The sequence below is a fragment of the Phyllobates terribilis genome, unplaced genomic scaffold (assembly GCF_046119375.1).
Source record: "Phyllobates terribilis strain yellow unplaced genomic scaffold, ASM4611937v1 Scaffold_5__5_contigs__length_657084704, whole genome shotgun sequence".
NCBI classification, from domain to species: Eukaryota; Metazoa; Chordata; class Amphibia; order Anura; family Dendrobatidae; genus Phyllobates; species Phyllobates terribilis.
The window spans coordinates 573,696,003-573,715,725 of record NW_027362765.1 but is presented as its reverse complement, the minus strand read 5'-3'; the positions used below and the strand labels follow the sequence as shown (position 1 = coordinate 573,715,725).

General features: G+C 44.4%; 1 protein-coding gene across 1 annotated transcript in view; it reads right to left on the bottom strand.

Annotated features, from left to right (window-relative positions):
• Positions 1-272: 272 nt before the first annotated feature.
• LOC141271348 (elastase-1-like) overlaps positions 273-19,723 on the bottom strand; it is a 56,884-nt gene continuing 37,433 nt past the window's right edge. Inside the window, exons 4-6 of the mRNA XM_073681453.1 lie at positions 11,878-12,158; positions 9,703-9,866; positions 273-891 (exon numbers count right to left, since the gene is read on the bottom strand). Of these exons, the coding sequence (XP_073537554.1) occupies positions 712-891; positions 9,703-9,866; positions 11,878-12,158 (625 nt within the window). The 3' untranslated portion in view covers positions 273-711. The remainder of the gene's footprint in view (positions 892-9,702; positions 9,867-11,877; positions 12,159-19,723) is intronic.

Below are 19,723 nucleotides of genomic sequence, written 5' to 3'. Positions count from 1 at the left end.
CCGCTTTCCAAGCAGGTCTCTGTTATTCTTGTCAAAAAATTACAAGTGAGAGAAGAGATGGGTATAAAGGAGCTGTGGGAGAGCATAGTACAGGTTTCGTGATCCTGATCGCTGCCTATGCAAAGCGCAATAGTCAGGGTGATATTGTCATCGACTGCTGTGCTCTGCAGTGACCAAGATGACAGAGCTCACTTTATTATACTGAGAGCTTTATCATCTCGGTCATTGCATATTGCAGAGCGTAGCAGCCGATGGTAAACTTATTTTGACTTCTGCACTCTGCATAGGAACCTGTGACACCAAAGAAGATGTCAAAGCTGCCACTGGCTAGCATCTAGTTCACTGGCCACTGGACAGGCACTCACTGTGTCTCTGTGCTGCTTCAAGAAGGAGAGGTAGTGATGGCTATGGGTGAAATTTTATGGCCCCATAGCATTAAATGCCAGGGGAAACCATCCCCCGCGCTTGGCCACTGCCTCCAACTTACCCACCCCGCATTAAAACGAAGCACATCTTATTATTCACTTTTGTTCTACAAGTACCGTATCTTTCATACTACACACAACTGCAATTTGAACATTGGTGAAGATGGTTTACATACAAGGTGTTTTGTTTGATAAGACTATATCCCTGCTATGAAGAAAAAAGCATAAATCCCTTTTACAATCCAAGATTTGAACAGGTGGCAACATTGAACTTTTGCTCCTTCTATTAGTGTAAGAAGTAATCGCGAATCCTTGTGGCCTCAATCCAAGGTATATATGTTGAAGTCCTAGTGAAGACACTTGGTTTGTTCTCTACCGTGCAACCTATGGGTCCGAAGCTGACGATACCATGGACTTCCCATCTTTCTCGTCCATTTTGACATACAAGAGGTCCTCCTGAGTCACCCTGTAGACAACAAAGTCTTCATGTCATATATGCTTCTGCATGTTATGATAATAGTATAGAGTGAAAAAAAAACCCTCAAAATTTAACAGGCATATGAGCAGTTTACTACATATTTTAAGAATTCCACAAACATTTGGAACCAGAACATTTTATTTAGAAGTTGTGCCAGTGAAGTGGGAGCTTTAATGACAGACCCATCTTACCTGTCTAGCAGTTTATGGCCAACTTATCCCAAGCAGACCATGGGAAGTCAACATATCCTTGAAAAACTAGAAAATTTCCTATTGAGTCTAGCACATCAGCTGACAGCTTCTGTGGAAACGATATAGGAGCTGTACATTTTTATAAAAATAAAAGATAACTCAGATTTTTCTAAATAATGCTATTAGATTGTTGATTTTATTTTTTAATTTCAATATTGTATTAAAAAGCAATTGCTAGCTTTTTTGTGATAGTTCAAGGGACTTTAATCCTTCCTGTCACTTCAGGTTTTGGCTATTCTGCATAAGGATACAGTCCTATTTTTTCAAATTGGACATATCTGACAATCTGACGTATGTCACTTAATGTACATATACTTTGGAACGCTTCTACCTATCCCAGTGATTCTGAGATTCCTGTTGGTGGTAAATTTAGGTCGCTATTCTTCGCCTTTATTTAGGAAAACATCTCAAATTTGACAAAGAAATGTAGAAAATTAGCAATCTTCAAATTTTTAAACCATTAAAACAGTCATACTTCTTCAGCCAGTACTTGAATGATGGCATCTTGGGCTCCTCTTGATATTACTAGGCCCTAGCGACGTAATGATTTTCAACTGCTATGAAGTACTGACATGGATGCCAGACCTGGGTCCTGCAAATCTGTTCAACTCTAATGTTAACCCAATCAAGTGCTTCATGCAAAGTGGAATGAAAAATGTAAAAATTCTATTTTTTTCCCCACTAAAATTTAGTTTTAGCCCCAAATTTTTCATTATCACCACAAAGTGTAGGAGAAAAAACATACATTATTTGTACTCACATTACTACTCTCAAGTGTGATAATACCTCATATGTGATCAGAAACTACAGTTTGGGAACATGGTAAGGCTCACAGATAAAGAACCACCATTTGGCTTTTGGAATGCAGATTTTGCTGGAATAGTTTGTGAGCACTCTGCTGCATTTGAAGCATTTGGATTCCCTGCCAGAACAGCAGAAAACCCTAAATAGTTCAGCCCCAAATTTTTAATTTTCAAAAAAGTAAGAGGAAAAAAAAAAACACTTTTGTTATGTAAATGTCCCCAAGTAAGGCAAATATGTGGTGGCAAACTGGTGGGCGAATAGTATTCAGGGGCCTTATCGCATTTGCAGAGTCTCTAAGTTACCAGCACAGTAGAGGCTGCACAGAAATCACCCCAATTTTGGAAACTTTACCTCTGATTGAATTCACATAGGGGTGTAGTAAGCATTTAGACCCCACAGGTGCATTCCAGGAAGTAGAGCACAGTAAATGTTGCAGAATGTAATTTGCATTTTTTACACACGTGTAATTTCAGTGCCAAGTATATTGTACCCAGCTGGCAAAAAGTTTGTGTTTCTGTTATTCAAAACACGCTAGATGTGGCCCCTAATCTTTTTCCTGGACATACATCATGACTAATTAGACAAAACCTAAAATAAAATGAGCAAATACCCTGCAGTAAGTAAATAAATAGCAATAGTGCATGAAAATATCATGGGGTACTTAATTAACATTATTTTGATCAAAAACCATAAAAGCCATCCCACCACATCAAGGTGACCCTACTCGGGACGATCCTAACCTCTAGTATTAAAACCTTACCATATGTCAAATGACATAAATGTGAATAAGGGCCGAGCCAGTGTGAACATGCGCCTACATGTTGCATGCATACCAACTTATGTTCCAGTTCATTTATTTTGGTTTTAGCATGACAAATTAGTAAAAGAGACCCATACACATTTGAGACATAATTTGGTGATTTTGGTGCTTCATCTTTGTTTGCTGCATGGACATGACAATTCAGTAAATTGGGTTCAATATAAAATATGTCAGGATTCTGTTGTTCTTTTGCATATTGACCACTAGTGGCTGCTGTTATTCACTCTACTAAATTATGCTACAATTCCACTCCTTACCATTCGAGGCTGTTATTGTGTCCTGTTTACTAAGATGACAGATTCTGAACCTGTGGATGTCTTCTTGTTTCCTGTTTGGGCCTACTTAAAGCCACATGGAACATTCACTCATTGCTTGAGTATTGTGTCTAGCCTTCTTTCTAGTTCCAGTCTCCAGCTTCTAGAATTGTCTTACCCAGACTATTCCAACTGCTTTCTTGATTATTTCCTATGATCTCCATTGCTACAACCAAGAACTCCAACTACACTTGCTGTCCCTGCTCGTGTGTCTCCGGCCATCGGATTCCAGCCATGTTCCACCAGTATCATAACAATATCTGTGCTCCAGTGTTGCGTAAACTTTAGCTTATTCACTAGTCCAATATGCAGGACAGGGGTCCAAAATGTCATAATCTCTGCTGAATGTATGGAGGTCACCTATGGAGTGTAGCAGTTTTTTTGGTGAAAAATCGTTGGGTATATTAATTGCCTGGGCCATTATTGAATTGGATTATGACAACATTTTTCGGTATCAAAACTTTTGCTGTTTTATGGGGGTGAACAGTGGGGAAAAATATAACTCCAATATTGTTTTCAGGTTTTGATTTTGTGTTCACTGAGCAGCATTACTGATAACTTGGACAGTATGATTATTGCCATACCAAATTGAAATAGTTTTTTATGTTTTACAATACCCACTTTTAGAAATACTTAATCATCATGTTTTGGTGTTACCATATTCTGAGCTCCATAACTTCTTAATTACTACTGACAAAACTATGTAAAGGGCTTTTATTGCAGGATGAGTCACCATTTTGGCGCATATAAGCCTCCCAGGAATTTCACTCCAGTTCTTGGTATGTCTGAGAGTGGTTGTGTGTTATCCCCTGTATGAGCTGACAACCAGTGAGAATGCCTAAAGGTCTGAGTAAGTGAAAAGAAATGGGTAAAGGTAGATAAAGACAGTGGAGTATCACTTGTAGTTCAGCCAAGAGTACGATGCTGGAATGAGATTTGTCTGATGGAAAGGAATGTGATAATTGGGGAATACAGTGATGTTCTCTGTCAATTTATGGAAAACAATGATTTTGTTTTTTGACTTTGCAAATACAATATGTTATTGTAGCGCCCCGAGGGTTCGGTCGATACAGACGTATTGCATCTCACCCAGGTGTGATATCTCACTTCCAGGTAAGGATGGAGTGTGGCTCAGGACCCTAACACCCACATGCACTACACCACATTTCCGGGGGGCAGGGCGACAATGCTCCCAAGAGTGAGCACAACTGTCCCTGTCCCTGGCTGGAGTGGGGGGAGGGAACACCTAGAAAGGGGGAACCCGGTAGTGTGTGGGTGGGGAGAGCAGATTCCGGGTGCACTGAAAAGTAGGAGTATATAAGGTGGGCACCATCTTGGAGTTAGAGAGAGAGGTGAGAGAGCAGAGAGAGAAGAAGACAGGGAGCAGGGGCTCTGTACGAGCTCTGCTCCGCGGGCAGGCAAAGTCACAAGGCCTGGGCCTGGAGGAGAAGAATGGAGAGGAGAGGAACGGAGGAGGCTCCAAGAGTGGAGTGAAGGGACCCCAGGGGTGCGGACCGGCCAGTCACCACCGTACGCCCGCCGCTACCAGAGTAGGGGGGTCAGGCCAAGAAAGGGAACCGGATCCCTCATCTAGTGGAGGAGAGCAACTACCCTCAGCTAGTAACCGGAGGCCGTGGCATTGCACGTGTTACGGCCCCTCACTACACCCGTTAGGAAGGCACCATATAGGGCCCAGGGAAACGGAACATACGTTTGCCCGCCAAGGCCCGAGGCAGCTGGACAGAAACGTGGTCAATTGTGGGGTACGACGGGCCAGAGAAAGGACACACGAAGGGGGTCCTGAAAAGCATTCCAAAGGTACCTGGGAGTTGGCCGAGCCCCTCACCTGGTGAGCACAGTACGACGTGGGCAGCCATTACCTGCAGAAGTGGCTTGGAGTGTAAAACTGTGAGTAAAGACCCTGGACTGCATCACTGGACTCTGAGTCATTACTGTTGCTCCCGCGCACCATCACCCCCATCATCTGCACTCGCTGCCCTGAGGCTATACTCCTCCCGTGGGGAGTTATACTACCCTCTGCTGCGCACACAACATCAGTTTCAGCGGTCTGCTCCGCAGCGGCGGTTCTCAGTGACCGCAATCCACGGGTGGCGTAGTCGGACATTTAAACATTACAAAACCAAAGAAACAGATCCGCCACTGGTTTGACCACCCTGAGCCACGGCTCCGGGTATTCCCCCACACACGGCCCAGGGGGCGTGTCATTATATTCTGTGAGGGATGTATGATGTATCTGTATGTGTATATTTTAAGGACCAGTGGTTAGAAAAAAACATTAACATATAAGTAATGTTCTTCATTGATCAGGAGACTTTTATGAAACTCCAGCAACATAATATATAATGAATGATCTAAATAAGCAGTACACTATCCTATGATCAAAGAAAATTAGTAAGAGAATTAATGCTATTGATTAGAGCCCCAATGCACCTTAAAGTGAACCTTTCAGCTGATACATGCTGCCCAATCCGTGGGAAGCATGTATCATGCACTGCCTGTATGACCTCAGCCAGGTATGTTTGACTCTGAAATACTGTGGAGTTTCCGAGAAAAACATACTCTTAATAGCCACCGTAGACCGAGGCGCACAGCCGACTAGTTAAACAGGCGGGTCCCCGGCGGCTTCTCCCTGCCCATTGCCAGTGACTTACAAGTCTTTGCCTATTCACACACGTAGGTAGAAACTTATCCAAGGCAGCAGGCCAAGAGAAGCCGGGGACCTGCCTGTCCGACTAATCTGCTGCGTGGCTCGGTCCCCAGCGTCTGTTAAAAGTATTTTTTACTGGCTTGTACAGCCAGTGGCTAATACATGCTGCCCAATGCACTGCAACATGTATCAGCCATCAGGTTCTGTTTAAAGAGAGGAGCTGAATAACCATTGAATGTGTAATGGGGCCTCCTAACTCTCCCAGACTGTTATCGGTAAAGAAAAGAATCAGGACCTTGAATTTCAACAACACACAATCATTTTGCTTTTCCAGACGATAAGCTGCCACCAAAGGTGTCTGGCAACAATTTACTCTCCTCTTCCATTTGAAGATACTCAAATGACCAAGCCAAGCTGGGACAGTCGTCAGCTGAACGGTTTGGCAGTTATCGAATGAGTTAGGGCACTTTTACATTCTAACGCCAATGAAGTCAGAGCCATTATCACTAATGTTGAAAACTTACATGTCTTCCTAAAAATGGTGGTCCGATCAACATTTTCCCAGTATTACAGTCATGGCCAAAAGTATTGAGAATGAGACAAATAGTAATTTTTCCAAAGTTTACTGCTTCATTTTTTGTAATGGCAATTTGCATATACTCCTGAATGTCAAAGAGTGATCAGCTTAACAGCAATTACTGTACTTGCAAAGTCAATATTTGCCCAGAAAATGAACTTTAACCCCCAAAACACATTTCAACATCATTGCAGTCCTGCCTTAAAAGGAGCAGCTAACTTCGTTTTAGTGATTGATCCATTAACACAGGTGTGGGTGTTGATGAGGATAGGGCTGGCGATCAATCAGTCATGATTAAGTAAGAATGACATCACTGGACACTTTAAAAGGAGGCTGGTTCTTGGTATCATTGTTTCTCTTCAGTTAACCATGGTTATCTCTAAAGAAACACGTGCAGCCATCATTGCACTGCACAAAAATGGCCTAACAGGGAAGAGTATCGCAGCTACAAAGATTGCACCTCAGTCAACAATCTATCGCATCATCAAGAACTTCAAGGAGAGAGCTTCCATTGTTGTCAAAAAGGCTCCAGGCCGCCCAAGAAAGACCAGTAAGCGCCAGGACCGTATCTTAAAACTGTTTCAGCTGCGGGATCGGACTACCAGCAGTGCAGAGCTTGCTCAGGAATGGCAGCAGGCTGGTGTGAGTGCTTCTGCACGCACTGTGAGGCGGAGACTCTTTGAGCAAGGGCTGGTTTCAAGGAGGGCAGCAAAGAAGCCACTTCTCTCCAGAAAAAACATCAGGGACCGACTGATATTCTGCAAAAGGTACAGGGAGTGGACTGCTGAGGACTGGGGCAAAGTCATTTTCTCTGATGAATCCCCTTTTCGATTGTTTGGGACATCTGGAAAACAGCTTATTTGGAGAAGAAGAGGTGAGCGCTACCACCAGTCTTGTCTCATGCCAACTGTAAAGCATCCTGAAACCATTCATGTGTGGGGTTGCTTCTCATCCAAGGGAATCGGCTCACTCACAGTCTTGCCTAAAAACACAGCCATGAATAAAGAATGGTACCAGAATGTCGTCCAAGAGCAACTTCTCCCAACCGTCCAAGAGCAGTTTGGCGCCCAACAATGCCTTTTCCAGCATGATGGAGCACCTTGCCATAAAGCAAAGGTGATAACTAAATGGCTCATGGAACAAAACATAGAGATTTTGGGTCCATGGCCTGGAAACTCCCCAGATCTTAATCCCATTGAGAACTTGTGGTCAATCATCAAGAGACGGGTGAACAAACAAAAACCAACAAATTCTGGCAAAATGCAAGCATTGATTATGCAAGAATGGACTGCTATCAGTCAGGATTTGGTCCAAAAGTTGATTGAGAGCATGCCAGGGAGAATTACAGAGGTCTTGAAGAAGAAGGGGCAACACTGCAAATATTGACTTGCTGCATTAACTCATTCTAACTGTCAATATAACCTATTGGTACTCATAATATGATTGCAATTATATTTCTGTATGTGATATAAACATCAGACAAACACTAATAAAAACCAGAGGCCAGCAGATCATGTGAAAATATAATTTTGGTGTCATTCTCAAAACTTTTGGCCATGACTGTACATTAACCCCTTAGTAATCAGACCTGCATGGGCCTTAAAGGGATTATGCACTACTAGGAAACCCCTTCTTAAATATTGCATTCACAATGTAAAATAAACATAGCCCATACTTATCTGCTGGAGATGAAAACTGTCAGTTCATCACACTTAGATCTGCTCCAGCACATTATCACTCATGACTGTTTGTCATTTAGGGTCGGGATGGCAGGTGGACAAACTTAGGCCTCCTGTAAACTGATACCTCTTGGCTCCCGGGGAGGGGAATGCAATTTAAAAATTCATATTTATCTAATATTGCACCTTAATGATAAATTTGATGCATATCGAGCTAGTGCAATTTTATAAGCATATTTACTACACTTCCTAATGGAGAAAAGAGTTGGAGTCCAATGTGTAAAATGCTGCACAATGTACAATTTTGCCCAAATTGTGACTTTAAATACATGTTACAAATTTAGGTTGCAACAGAACTGTATTTGTTCTAGGCCTTTGTAAGACAGCTTTGACCTGTGTAGGATATATGACTATTTTGTGACTTTTATATAAAAATGCATTCAAAAATATTTTATACTTCATGCCAAAAGGTTAGCTAGGCCCTTTTTTTCTTTTAGTTTTAGTGTAGGTACTAAAAATGGAGTATTAAAGGGCATAAATCATTGGTCACTGTCATTTCAACAAACTTATGCTGATTATATTACCTATTTATCCACTATTATAAATATGATTTATTTTCTTTATTAAAAAATTTTTGGGACATGAAAAGTTGTATTAAAAGTGTGGCCATATGGTGTCTACATTCATTGCAGTTTGCTGTCCACTACTTGGCGTCAAGACTGATCTCCCTATAGTTTGAGCCAAGCAGGAGAGATGAGTCTGTTCTCTGTCTGCAGTAATGGTGCCATACTGTGTATTAGAGTTGGTAGTAAACTGCTGGACTTTTTATCGTAGTAGGATCAGACTTTCCTCTGTGATTTTTCATTTACCTGTTAATTTAAATCCTATCCGCACCTCTTTTCTCCCCTGCTCTCCTCCTCCACGTCTGCTGTGTGTGAAACCTCTCCACATTTTCCATTTGCCTCCTTGTTACTTATTAGATATTTGCATTTCTATTCTCCTGTTGTCTCTTCATCCCAGTCTTATTACGTTCCCCACCCTGTATCGCACTTGCCTTTATTTTTCATTGTACGTTAGCAGTGCATTGTGGGTACTAATGGGAAAGAAGTTGGAGAACATTGTGCTGGCATGCTCAGCTAGCAGAGTAAACACTCATTACGTATGAGAGAACTTCAAGTGATGCTGTCAGATGATCAAGCAGTTGGGTGAGGCATTAAAAACAACAAGGTGGCATCAAAAGTGGCAGAAAACACAAGTATGATTAGGTTCACACACACTCTGCTCTCTGCTGAACACTATGCCAGGATTTCTGTTGGAATCCCTGGATAATAAGATTCTGACAATCCTAGAGGGAGTTATTCAATTCAATGAAGCCGACGGAGTCAGTGTGGACATTTTTGGCCTTCGTCCAGTGTTCATCTTTTTCATGCATGCAAAGAAACGTGGTCTGCTACGTTTTTGTCTGAAAGCGATACATACTGCCAGGACAGAGGCCAGACAGTGTCCAAAGTGACTCAGTTGACCCAGGAATCATTTTTTTTTCAGGGAAGCCAACAAAACCAGCAAAGGGCACTTTATGTGTATGAATCTAGCCTAACGCGCTATGTAGGATTTTCATGTTTTTTAAATTTCCATCCAAATGACAGGTACACTTTAACAACTAAGAAAGTATGATGTGCAAATTACCTGGCAGGCAGCAGGGGATCCTCCAATGTCTCGAAAGCCAGCACAGATCATTGACTCCCGAACCCTTTCACCCCAGAATTTTTTCTGTTTGCATGTTTTCGTATCAATAATTGGCAGCTTGGCTTGATTCAGAACTTCTGACAGTGTAAGGTTCTCTTTTCCACCTTGTTCAAAAAATACAAAACACATAGAGATTGTATAAAATGAGGTTCCACATTGACGGCGTCTAAGAAGCTGAAAAAACCATCATGAGATTACAGTACCATTATTAGCACCAGAGTCTTGTAATCCAGCACTACCAAACACCTAAAAGAACAATGCCTGGAAAAAACTTTTCTTGAATGGCTGTTATATGGAATACTGAAACAGCTGCTTACTTGGAAGTTAGAGATGAGCCATTCCATTCAATACGAATCAAATTCATGTAAAATTTTAGGAAATGTGATTTTTCTTGTGAATGCGAACAATTTGTGATTCGACTGAATCACCCAAAAAATACCTGCCTCCATTTTACCCATAGCAGAAGACTGCATCAGCCACAGAAGGCTAACATGACTTCCGTCATGACCACATGATATAGTGCAGTCAATAAGGAATGGACTGCCATAGCTTTTATAACAGCTGAGGGAGGAAATGCAACAGCTATTTTAGGGCGGCAGAGAACTTGTACCAAACATTGACTCAAACTGAAGGTGTCACTGTCAGTGGTCACATTATCATGCTTTGACTGAGATGAACGATGCACCTTCCATTTGCTCTATACTAATAAGCTTGCTAGTGGGAAAGGAGGCCAATTGTGATGTGCATTTGGTAGTACTACTGCCCAGTCGGCTGGTGCCGGAGGTGGTGATGCTGTTGTGTGCGGCTACCACATTCTTAGCCATATTTTTTTTCTTTTACATTACCTTGGTTATTGCCATATTTTATTTTAGCATACAATTGCCGTATGGAAATTCCAAAAAGAACTGAATTCTGTACTCCTCTTCCTATATTGCTTTGTCAGTTAGCCATATGTGTGCCCAGGAAACATGCATTCACGTGTCTGTTTGCGTGGAAACTCAACTCCCACATGTCCAAGTTTACCACAATTGCTTCCGTTACACATGGATTGTACTGCCTTTTGCAAAATGATGGCTTGTCCACAGTCTTGATGGAAAATAAATAGCCACCATTGTTTCTTGAAGAAAGCTGACCTACTTTGTACTCTCATGTGACAAAGACCGTGGACTGCTCCTTGGAATTGAATTTGTGCTGCAAGGTGCACTCTTCCAATGACAGCAGAAATTAGGGCCCGAGACTTTAAATGACTTAAATGACCCATTGAGTAATTCTTTTGAATTGTGGTAATACAGTGCCACACGCAGGACAGGTGCTTACTGGTGACACCTCCAGACCAGGCACCTTCTCCACATTGTCCTCCGGGCAGAACACTGTATGAAATATCACACTGGAAGGCTCCTCGTCTACTATAACAGGGCGACTTAGTAAGCGACAATACCAGAAACATAATGGCTGACATGCATTTGGGCAATATAACATATGTGTATGAATGACCCATTCGCAGTCCAGACCTAAATCTCATTGAGAATCTGTAGCAAGACTTGACAATTGTTGCTCAGTCACTTTCCATCCAATCTCACTGAGCTAGGGCTAGTTGTAAAGAAGAATGGGCCAAAATTTGAGCCTCTAGATGTGCAAAGCTCATAGAGACATACCCCAAAAAAAAGACTTACAACAATAATTGCAGTGAAATGTCGTCCTACAAAGTATTGATTCAGGGGGGCTGAGTACAAATGCGCAACACAATTTTCAGATTTAGTTTTAAAATAATTAGAAAACCATATATCATTTCATTTACACTTTACAACTACTTGCTACTTAGTGTTGGTATATCACATAAAATCCCAGTAAAATACATTTAAGTTTCTGGCTGTAACATGAAAAAATGGGGAAAAGTTCACGAGGTATGAATTCTTTTTCCAGGCACTATATCTGTAGCAGATAAAACTGCGATTTTATCAAAACTGCAGCTCAGTAAGTTATAAATTGCTGGAATCAGGTTCTCTACCCCTACATTCTGCTGCTCTCAAATGGGGTAGCAAAAACCTGGTGACAGATTCCCTTGAAGAAGTAATCAATGTGAGTTCCCATTTATTGAAAGTACAAACATGTTACCTCTGGTATCTCCCCATCCTGTTACCCAGCAAAAATGACCTGGGCGTAGAGTCGTTTCTCTCTTTGGAAGGCAAGCATACTGTATAAAGTGGGTGGTTAGTATGTCTCCTACAGGCTTGACCAGTGCAATATCATAGTCCAGCTCATTCAGGTGAGGGTAGCGGAAGCGTTCATGCCTGTATATGCGCTTCACATTGTAAATTTTTTCCGTAGGTTCTGTATGGTTGAGGTTATGCTTCCCAAGGACGATCCTCCAGTTAGCGGCATCTTCGGCCTTCCCCCTTCAATAAACAAATGGCAATCAGATGAGTAGGATACATAATGATAAATATTTTCCTTTAAAAGTTATCTTCTATAACTATTTGTTAATAGCTTCCTATGGAGATGCTTAAAGGGGTTGTCCACTACTTTTACATTGATGGCCTATCCATAGGATAGGCCATCAATGTCTGATCAGCCGGGGTCCAACACCTGGCACCCCCATTGATCAGCTGTTATCGGTGTTTGCGGCCGCCGGCCGGAAGTACTTACTTGTGGAGCTTGGCCATCTACTTGTAGTGGCCGCCTCATGGTGCTACACATCTGCCTCTTATTCAAAGCAATAGAAAGTGGATGTGTAGTAACAAGCCCCAGCCGCTACAAGTAGGCGGCCATGCTCCGCAAAAGTACTTCCGGCTGGCAGCCGCCGCCACGATAACAGCTGATCGGCGGGGTTGCCGGGTGTCGGACCTCGCCCGATCAGACATTGATGCCCTATTCTAAAGATAAACCAAAGAATAAATAACCCTAGCACTCAAGTGTTGAATAAATTCTTCTTTAATGGCAATCCACAGAACTCAGCCTGAGTTCTGTGGATTGCCATTAAAGAAGCATTTATTCAACACGTGAGAGTGCCGGGGCTATTTATTCTTTGGTTTATTGGATTCCCCATGTGCAACAGTTGGAGACACGTTGTGCCGACTAACATTTGGATTATATTTGGACTATTCTAAAGGTAGGCCATCAGTGTAAAAGTAGTGGATAATCTCTTTAAGGTAACCAAGCTCACAATTGCTTTTTTTTCTTGTTTATTCAGTGGCGGACACAGATGGAAGATGGCCTCTGTGCAAAAACAGTATATGGGCCCCGCTTTGTGTCTGTGACAGGACCTGCTTGCTGATTTGAAGGTGAAAGTGGGCCCCATTACCTCTTGGGCCCCTGTGCGGCTGCTCACATTGCACCAATGATATGTCCGCCCTTGTGCTTACTTACCCGGTGTAATAGCCTGCCTCCTCTTGTATTGACTCATATCCATACTCCATTTGTGTATATTTGGCGCATGGATTTGGGCTTTGGAGGGGGCGACACCTTTGGAGTGTGTTTGCTCCTGAGCGAGATACTATAATCCCGTTATTTCCCAGAGTGCTCTGCTGGTCGTTTTCTGGCTCCTACATTGTGGAATAAACTCCACAACTCTTGGGGCAAACATGTGAAAGAAAGAGGACATGGCACTTTTCTTATAATGCAAGCAACTATCCAGGATCCAAAGCAAAAAATATTGTAAGTTTATATACTCTTTATGATATATTCACCCACAGCAGATTTATTGCACAAGTATTACTAGTGGGCTATTTATCTGAATGGGGCGTGCATAAATACATGTGCTTGTTATAAGGAGTAGTGTTGAGCCACCCCCGTAGTGTTCGAGTTCGGTTCGGTTCGTCGAACACCCGTGTGTTCGCCGAACTGTTCGTCGAACTGTTCGTCGAACACCTTCGAACACCGTTAAAACCAATGGCAGGCAAACAAAAACACATAGAAACACATAGAAAACACCTTCAAAGGTGTCCAAAAGCTGACAAACTGCTCAGAAGACATAACTAACACATGGAAAAGTGACAAGTACATATAGTCATGCGAAAATAAAAGAGGTGGAGGAGTAAAAGGAGGGGGAGACACAGATATAGGCATGTCATGCCCTTCTAAAATCCAAAAAGTGAGAAGCCGACACGGCCAGTCCGCTCCTGCCCGTGCCACCTCCGTGTCGCCAGGTTTGTGCCAGAGCCGCGGTGAACCCTGACGGCCAGCCCCCCTCTCCCAATACTGGTGCCTGTCCGCTGGTGGGTCGAGCGAGCCCCCCTGTGGTGGAGGCAGCTCTAAGCTTTTTAATTTAAATTGTCTCTCTAATTTGAATGAATACACTTTAAATCCATTTACAAGGATCTATTGGAGGGCAAGTCTCATGCCAGCAGCCGCGGTAATTCCAGCTCCAGTAGCGTCCACTAAAGCTGCTGCAGTTAAAAAGCTTTTATAAGGATCGAGCTCGGCTGTCCACCGCAAGGCATCCTACTGCCAGTCCCAGCCCCTATGCCTTGGGGTGCCTCCTGATGCTCTTCACTAAGTATCCCATGGTCCCGAAGCATTTCCTTTGAAAAAATTAAGTGTCTAAACTACAAGTGGTGCAGCTTGCTTAACAGCCGGGATAATCCGCTCACTAGCAGACACTGCTACTAGGCACAAAGTATTTCCTGGGCTAGATGCAGTTAAAAATTTGTAATTAGATACTCTCGTTGGATGCTGAGAAAGCATTCCATAGAGTCTCCTGGCACGCCATATATGATTCTCTGAAAAAGCTTGGGGTAGGGGTCTAGGGGACCCTTTTATAGCCAAAATCACGGCCCTGTATCGCAATACGTCACCTAGGCTGAAGATAAATGGAACTGTAGCACCCTGAGGGCTCGGTTGCTACAGACGTATTGCACCTCACCCAGAGGTGTGATATCTCACTCTCAGGTAAGGATGGAGTGTGGATCAGGACCCGACACCTGCATGCATTACACCACATTGCCGTGGGGCAGGGCGACCAATATGCCCCTGAGATGGGCACGACAGTCCCTGTCCCTGGCTGGAGTGGGGGGAGGGAACACTGAGGAAGGGGAACCCTGTAGTGCAGGAGCAGGGAGGAAGCAGTTCCTGGGTGCATTGAGAAGGGAGTATAAAAGGTGGGCACCATCTTAGTTCAGTGCAGAGAAGTCTGAGCAGAAGTGGCAGGGAGCAGGGGCTCTGCATGAGCTCTGCTCCGGAGGCGGGCCTAGTAACAGAGGCCCAGGCCTGGAAGAGGGAGAAGGAAGGAAGAGGAGCGGAGAAGGCTCCAGGAACGAGGAATGAAGGGATCCCAGGGGTGCGGACGGGCGAGTCGCCACCGCACGCCCGAATCCACCTGCGTGGAGGGGTCAGGCCAAAGGGGGAGACCGGTCCCCGAACTAGTGGAGGCAGGAAACGAGCCTCAGCTAGAAACCGGAGGCTCTGACATTTTATGTGGCGCAGCCCCTCGCTACACCCGCTAGGAAGGCACCACATAGGGTCAGGGAAACTGGCGCCAAGTTTACCAAGAGGAGGCCCGAGGCAGCCGGACAGAAGTGTTGGTAAGAAAGGCCAGACAAAGGACACACAAAGGGGGTCCTGTGAAGTGCTCCAAAGTTATCTGGGAGTTGTCTGAGCCCCTCACCTGGTGAGCACAGTACGACGTGGGCAGCCGTTACCTGCAGACGTGGTCTGGATAATAAGAACTGTGAGTAAAGGCCCTGAACTGCATCACTGACTCCGTGTCGTTACTGCTGCTGCCCTGCACCATCACCCCCATCCTCCGCATACACTGCCCTGAGGCTATACTCCTCCCGTGGGGAGTTATGCTACGCTCTGCTGCACCCACAACACCAGCCTCAGTGGTCTGCCCTGTAGCGGCGGTTCACTCTGACCGCAATCCACGGGTGGCGTAGTCGGACATTTAAACATGAAAACCACATAAATAGTTCCGCCACTGGTTTGACCGCCCTGAGCCACGGAACTGGGTCGCCGCCACGAAGACTACAACCAACAGTATCCACCAAAAAGGGTCCGGCTCCGGGTGTCCCAAGGCCCAGGGGGTGCGTCAGAACATTTTCATCACCTTTCACAATCACCAATGGGACAAGGCAGTGATGTCCTCTGTCCCCTCTCTTATACATCCTAGTGACGGAGCACCTGCTCTCATCAATTCGCCATAACCCCAATATTTAGTGGATTGAGGTGGGAGGCACCGAGTACAAGTGCTCTCTATTTGCTGATGATGTCCTAGTATATATCACTCAATCACATATATCCATCCATGCTGTTATGGCTGAAATAGATCACTTTGTTACATGGTAAAATTTTAAAATCAATGCAGCGAAGTCTGAGGCCCTCGATGTCTCCCTCCCCAAATCCATATAGGATTCCATCCAGTCCAACTTTCCCTTTGCCTGGCCCTCACAGGGTATCAAATACTTAGGAATTCCTATTCATAGAGACCTCTCCCATCTATGTTATCTTAATTTTGGGCCCTTTATTGAACAACTCCATACAGACCACGGTTGGCAAGTTAGAACTGTAAGATTCACTACGTGAACCACTGGTGTTTTGTGGAAAAGCACATGTACACTGCGTTCCAAATTATTATACAAAAAGTGTTTAGGAGTGATAAGGGAAGAATTTGTTTGTTTGTCAGTTAAACTCATTGATGGTGATGTGTGTCAGGGCTCTTTATATCACTGTAAGCAATTGCAGACACCTGTGCTAATTAGTTTGGCAGGTGTGTCCAATGAAAGGCAAGACTACTTAAGAAGGCTCTCTCACATTATTAAGCAGCCTACATTTTCTGCCAAAATGGGAAAGAAAAAGGATGTGTCGGCTGCTGAGAAGCAACAAATTGTGGAGTGTTTAGGTCAAGGCATGACTACAATCAACATTGTGCAATGATCAGGATGAAGTGTCTTGGCAATCAAGAAGTATGTAGCTGATTCACAGTACACACGTGTGCGTGCTGATAAGGGCAAATTGAGGACTCTTTCCTACAGGCAATTACGTCAGGTTGAAAGAGCAGCGGCAAAAAAGCCTTGTCATAGCAGCAGACAAGTTTTTGAAGCTGCTTGTGCCTCCAACGTCCCCCGAACAACAAGATGCAGGGTCCTTCAGAGGTTTGCAGCTGTGCATGCGCCATCCTGTCGACCTCCTCTATCCACTTCACACAAGCAGAAACGGCTCCAGTGGGCCAAACATTACATGAAGACTGATTTCAAAACTGTTTTGTTCACGGATGAGTGCCATGCAGCGCTCGATGGTCCAGATGGATGGAGTGGAGGATGGCTGGTTGATGGACACCCCACGCAAACACGGCTACAGCGCCAACAAGGAGGAGGTGGAGTAATGTTTTGGGCTGGAATCATGGGGAGAGAGATTGTCGGCCCCTTTAGGATCCCTGAAGGCGCTAAAGATGAACTCCATAATGTATGTGGATTTTCTCAAACAGCACTTCCTGCCATGGTTCAAGAAGAAGAACCGTGTATTTCACAGCAAGATCATTTTTCTGCATGATAATGCACCATCTCATGCTGCACATAAAACATCTGCATCTCTGGCTGATATGGGCATAAAAGGGGACAAACTTATGGTGTGACCCCCATGCTCCCCTGACCTCTACCCCATTCAGAACCTTTGGAGCATCATTAAAAGGAGTGTCTATGATGGCGGGAGGCAGTTCACATCTAAGCAACAGCTCTGGGAGGGTATTCTGTCCTCATGCAAAACAATTGAAGCAGAAACCATCCAAAACCTGACAAATTCAATGGACGAGAGAGTTCAGAAGCTCCTTTCGAACAAGGGGTCCTATGTGAAAATGTAACATCACCTAGAATAAAGTTTTGAGTTGAAAACTGTTTGATTTCAGTTTCTAACAACCTGCTAATGCTTATAATTTCAAAAATGACCATTTTTTTGGTCTTTATTAAAATGAAAAGGTTGATCGAAAAGTTTGGGGGATCTAAGAGTGTGGCAACCCAGTAGTCATGATTACTTCGAATTCTGACAATATGAGGGTCATGCTGCAGGTAGTGCAGCAAGAAGGCACTTATGTGCCTTGCGCATCTCGGAGCCCCAAAATTATTTTCCGGGCTAGATGCAGCTAAAAATTATTTTTAATTTTAAATCTGGTGAAGCTTTAGTATAGATGGCCTAATAGGATCAGTGCTGCACACTGCTACAAAGCCCAAATTATTTTCCAGTCAAGATACAGATAAACATGATTAGTAATTTGAAAGCTTAAAACGGTTGGTAGGGTGATTTTAACCAATCATCAAGCTTTTACTCTCCCCAGGATGACACAGGGGTAGAAAAGTCGTTTCGGATCCATGATTTGTTCATCTTTATGAACGTGAGTCTGTCTACATTATCAGTGGAGAGCCGCGTGCGCTTATCTGTCAGCACACCACCAGCAGCGCTGAACACACGTTCAGACAGAACGCTGGCTGCGGGGCATGACAAGATCTCCAAGGCGTAAGTGGCTAGCTCCGGCCATTTATCCAGATTGGAAGCCCAAAAAGAGCAAGGGTCCAGTGACACAGTCGTGGCTTCAATGTTTACTTGGAGATACTCCTGTACCATCGTCTCTAGGCGTTGACTATGTGTCAGACTTCTTGTCTCCTGTGGCCTTGCAAAGGATGGGCTAAAAAAGTGGTGAAATGATTCCGCAAAATTGATGTTACCAGCAGATACTGTGGTTCTGTTACGGTTTGAGTGCTGAACACTTGACGGTCCCACGGTTGGCAAGTTGGAACTGTGAGATTCACTACGTGCACCACTGGTATTTTGTGGAAAAGCACATGTAAGATTCTGCAACAGTCTCTGCTGATACTCCTGCATGCGTGCATCCCTTTCTATGGCAGGAATAATTTCGGCAAATTTACTTTTGTACCGGGGATCTAACAGTGTGGCAACCCAGTAGTCAGGATTATTTCTAATTCTCACAATTCGAGGGTCATGTTGCAGGTAGTGCAGCAAGAAGGCACTCATGTGTGTTGCGCATCCAGGAGCACCAAGTCCCTGTTGTGTTGGTGGCGAGGTAACAATCATGCTTCCTTCCTCTGTCCTCTCCCCCCAACCTCGCACAACAGAAATGTGATCAAGGTCTCCCTCATCTGATGAGTCTTCCATCAGTTCATCCTCCACTTCTTCCTGGGCTCCTGCACCTTCCTTACTAGTTTGGCTGCTACCATGCGCCCTGGTAAAACCATCTCCCCCACCCTCACATGCCTGCCGCCTTGGTGCTGCCGACCGTCTGGACCTTGCAGATGTTAGCCCTTCCGCATACAACTCCTCCTCCTCTACTTCCTCCACCTCCTCTTGTGCCACCACCTGACTCCGAATTCTGTTTAACATGTGCTCCAGCATGTAAATCACCGGAATAGTCATGCTGATAATGGCATCGTCAGCACTAAACATCTTCGTCGCCATTTCAAAACTGTGCAGAAGGGTGCATAGGTCCCTGATCTGAGACCACTCCTCCAGCGTGATTTGCCCCACCTCTGAATCTCGTTGGCCCAGGCTATACGTCAGAACGTATTGCACCAGGGCTTGTCGGTGCTGCCACAGTCGCTGCAACATGTGCAGAGTTGAATTCCACCGGGTAGGCACATCGCATTTTAGCCGGTGAAGTGGCAGGCCCAACGACTTCTGTAGAGATGTAAGTCGCTGAGCTGCGGGATGCGAACGGCGGAAGTGAGCACACAGCGACCGTGCCCTCTGCAGAAGGCCATCTAGTCTGGGATAGTGGGCTAAAAATTGCTGGACAACCAGGTTCAACACGTGAGCCATACAAGGCACGTGTGTGACATTGCCCCGGCGAAGGGCCGCACCCAGGTTTGCAGCATTGTCGCACACGGCCTTCCCTGGTTTCAGGTCCAGTGGAGACAACCATTCATGAAATTGGTTCTCCAGAGCTGACCACAACTCCTCAGCTGTGTGACTCACATTTCCCAGACATTTCAATGTAAAAACCGCCTGATGACGTTGAGCC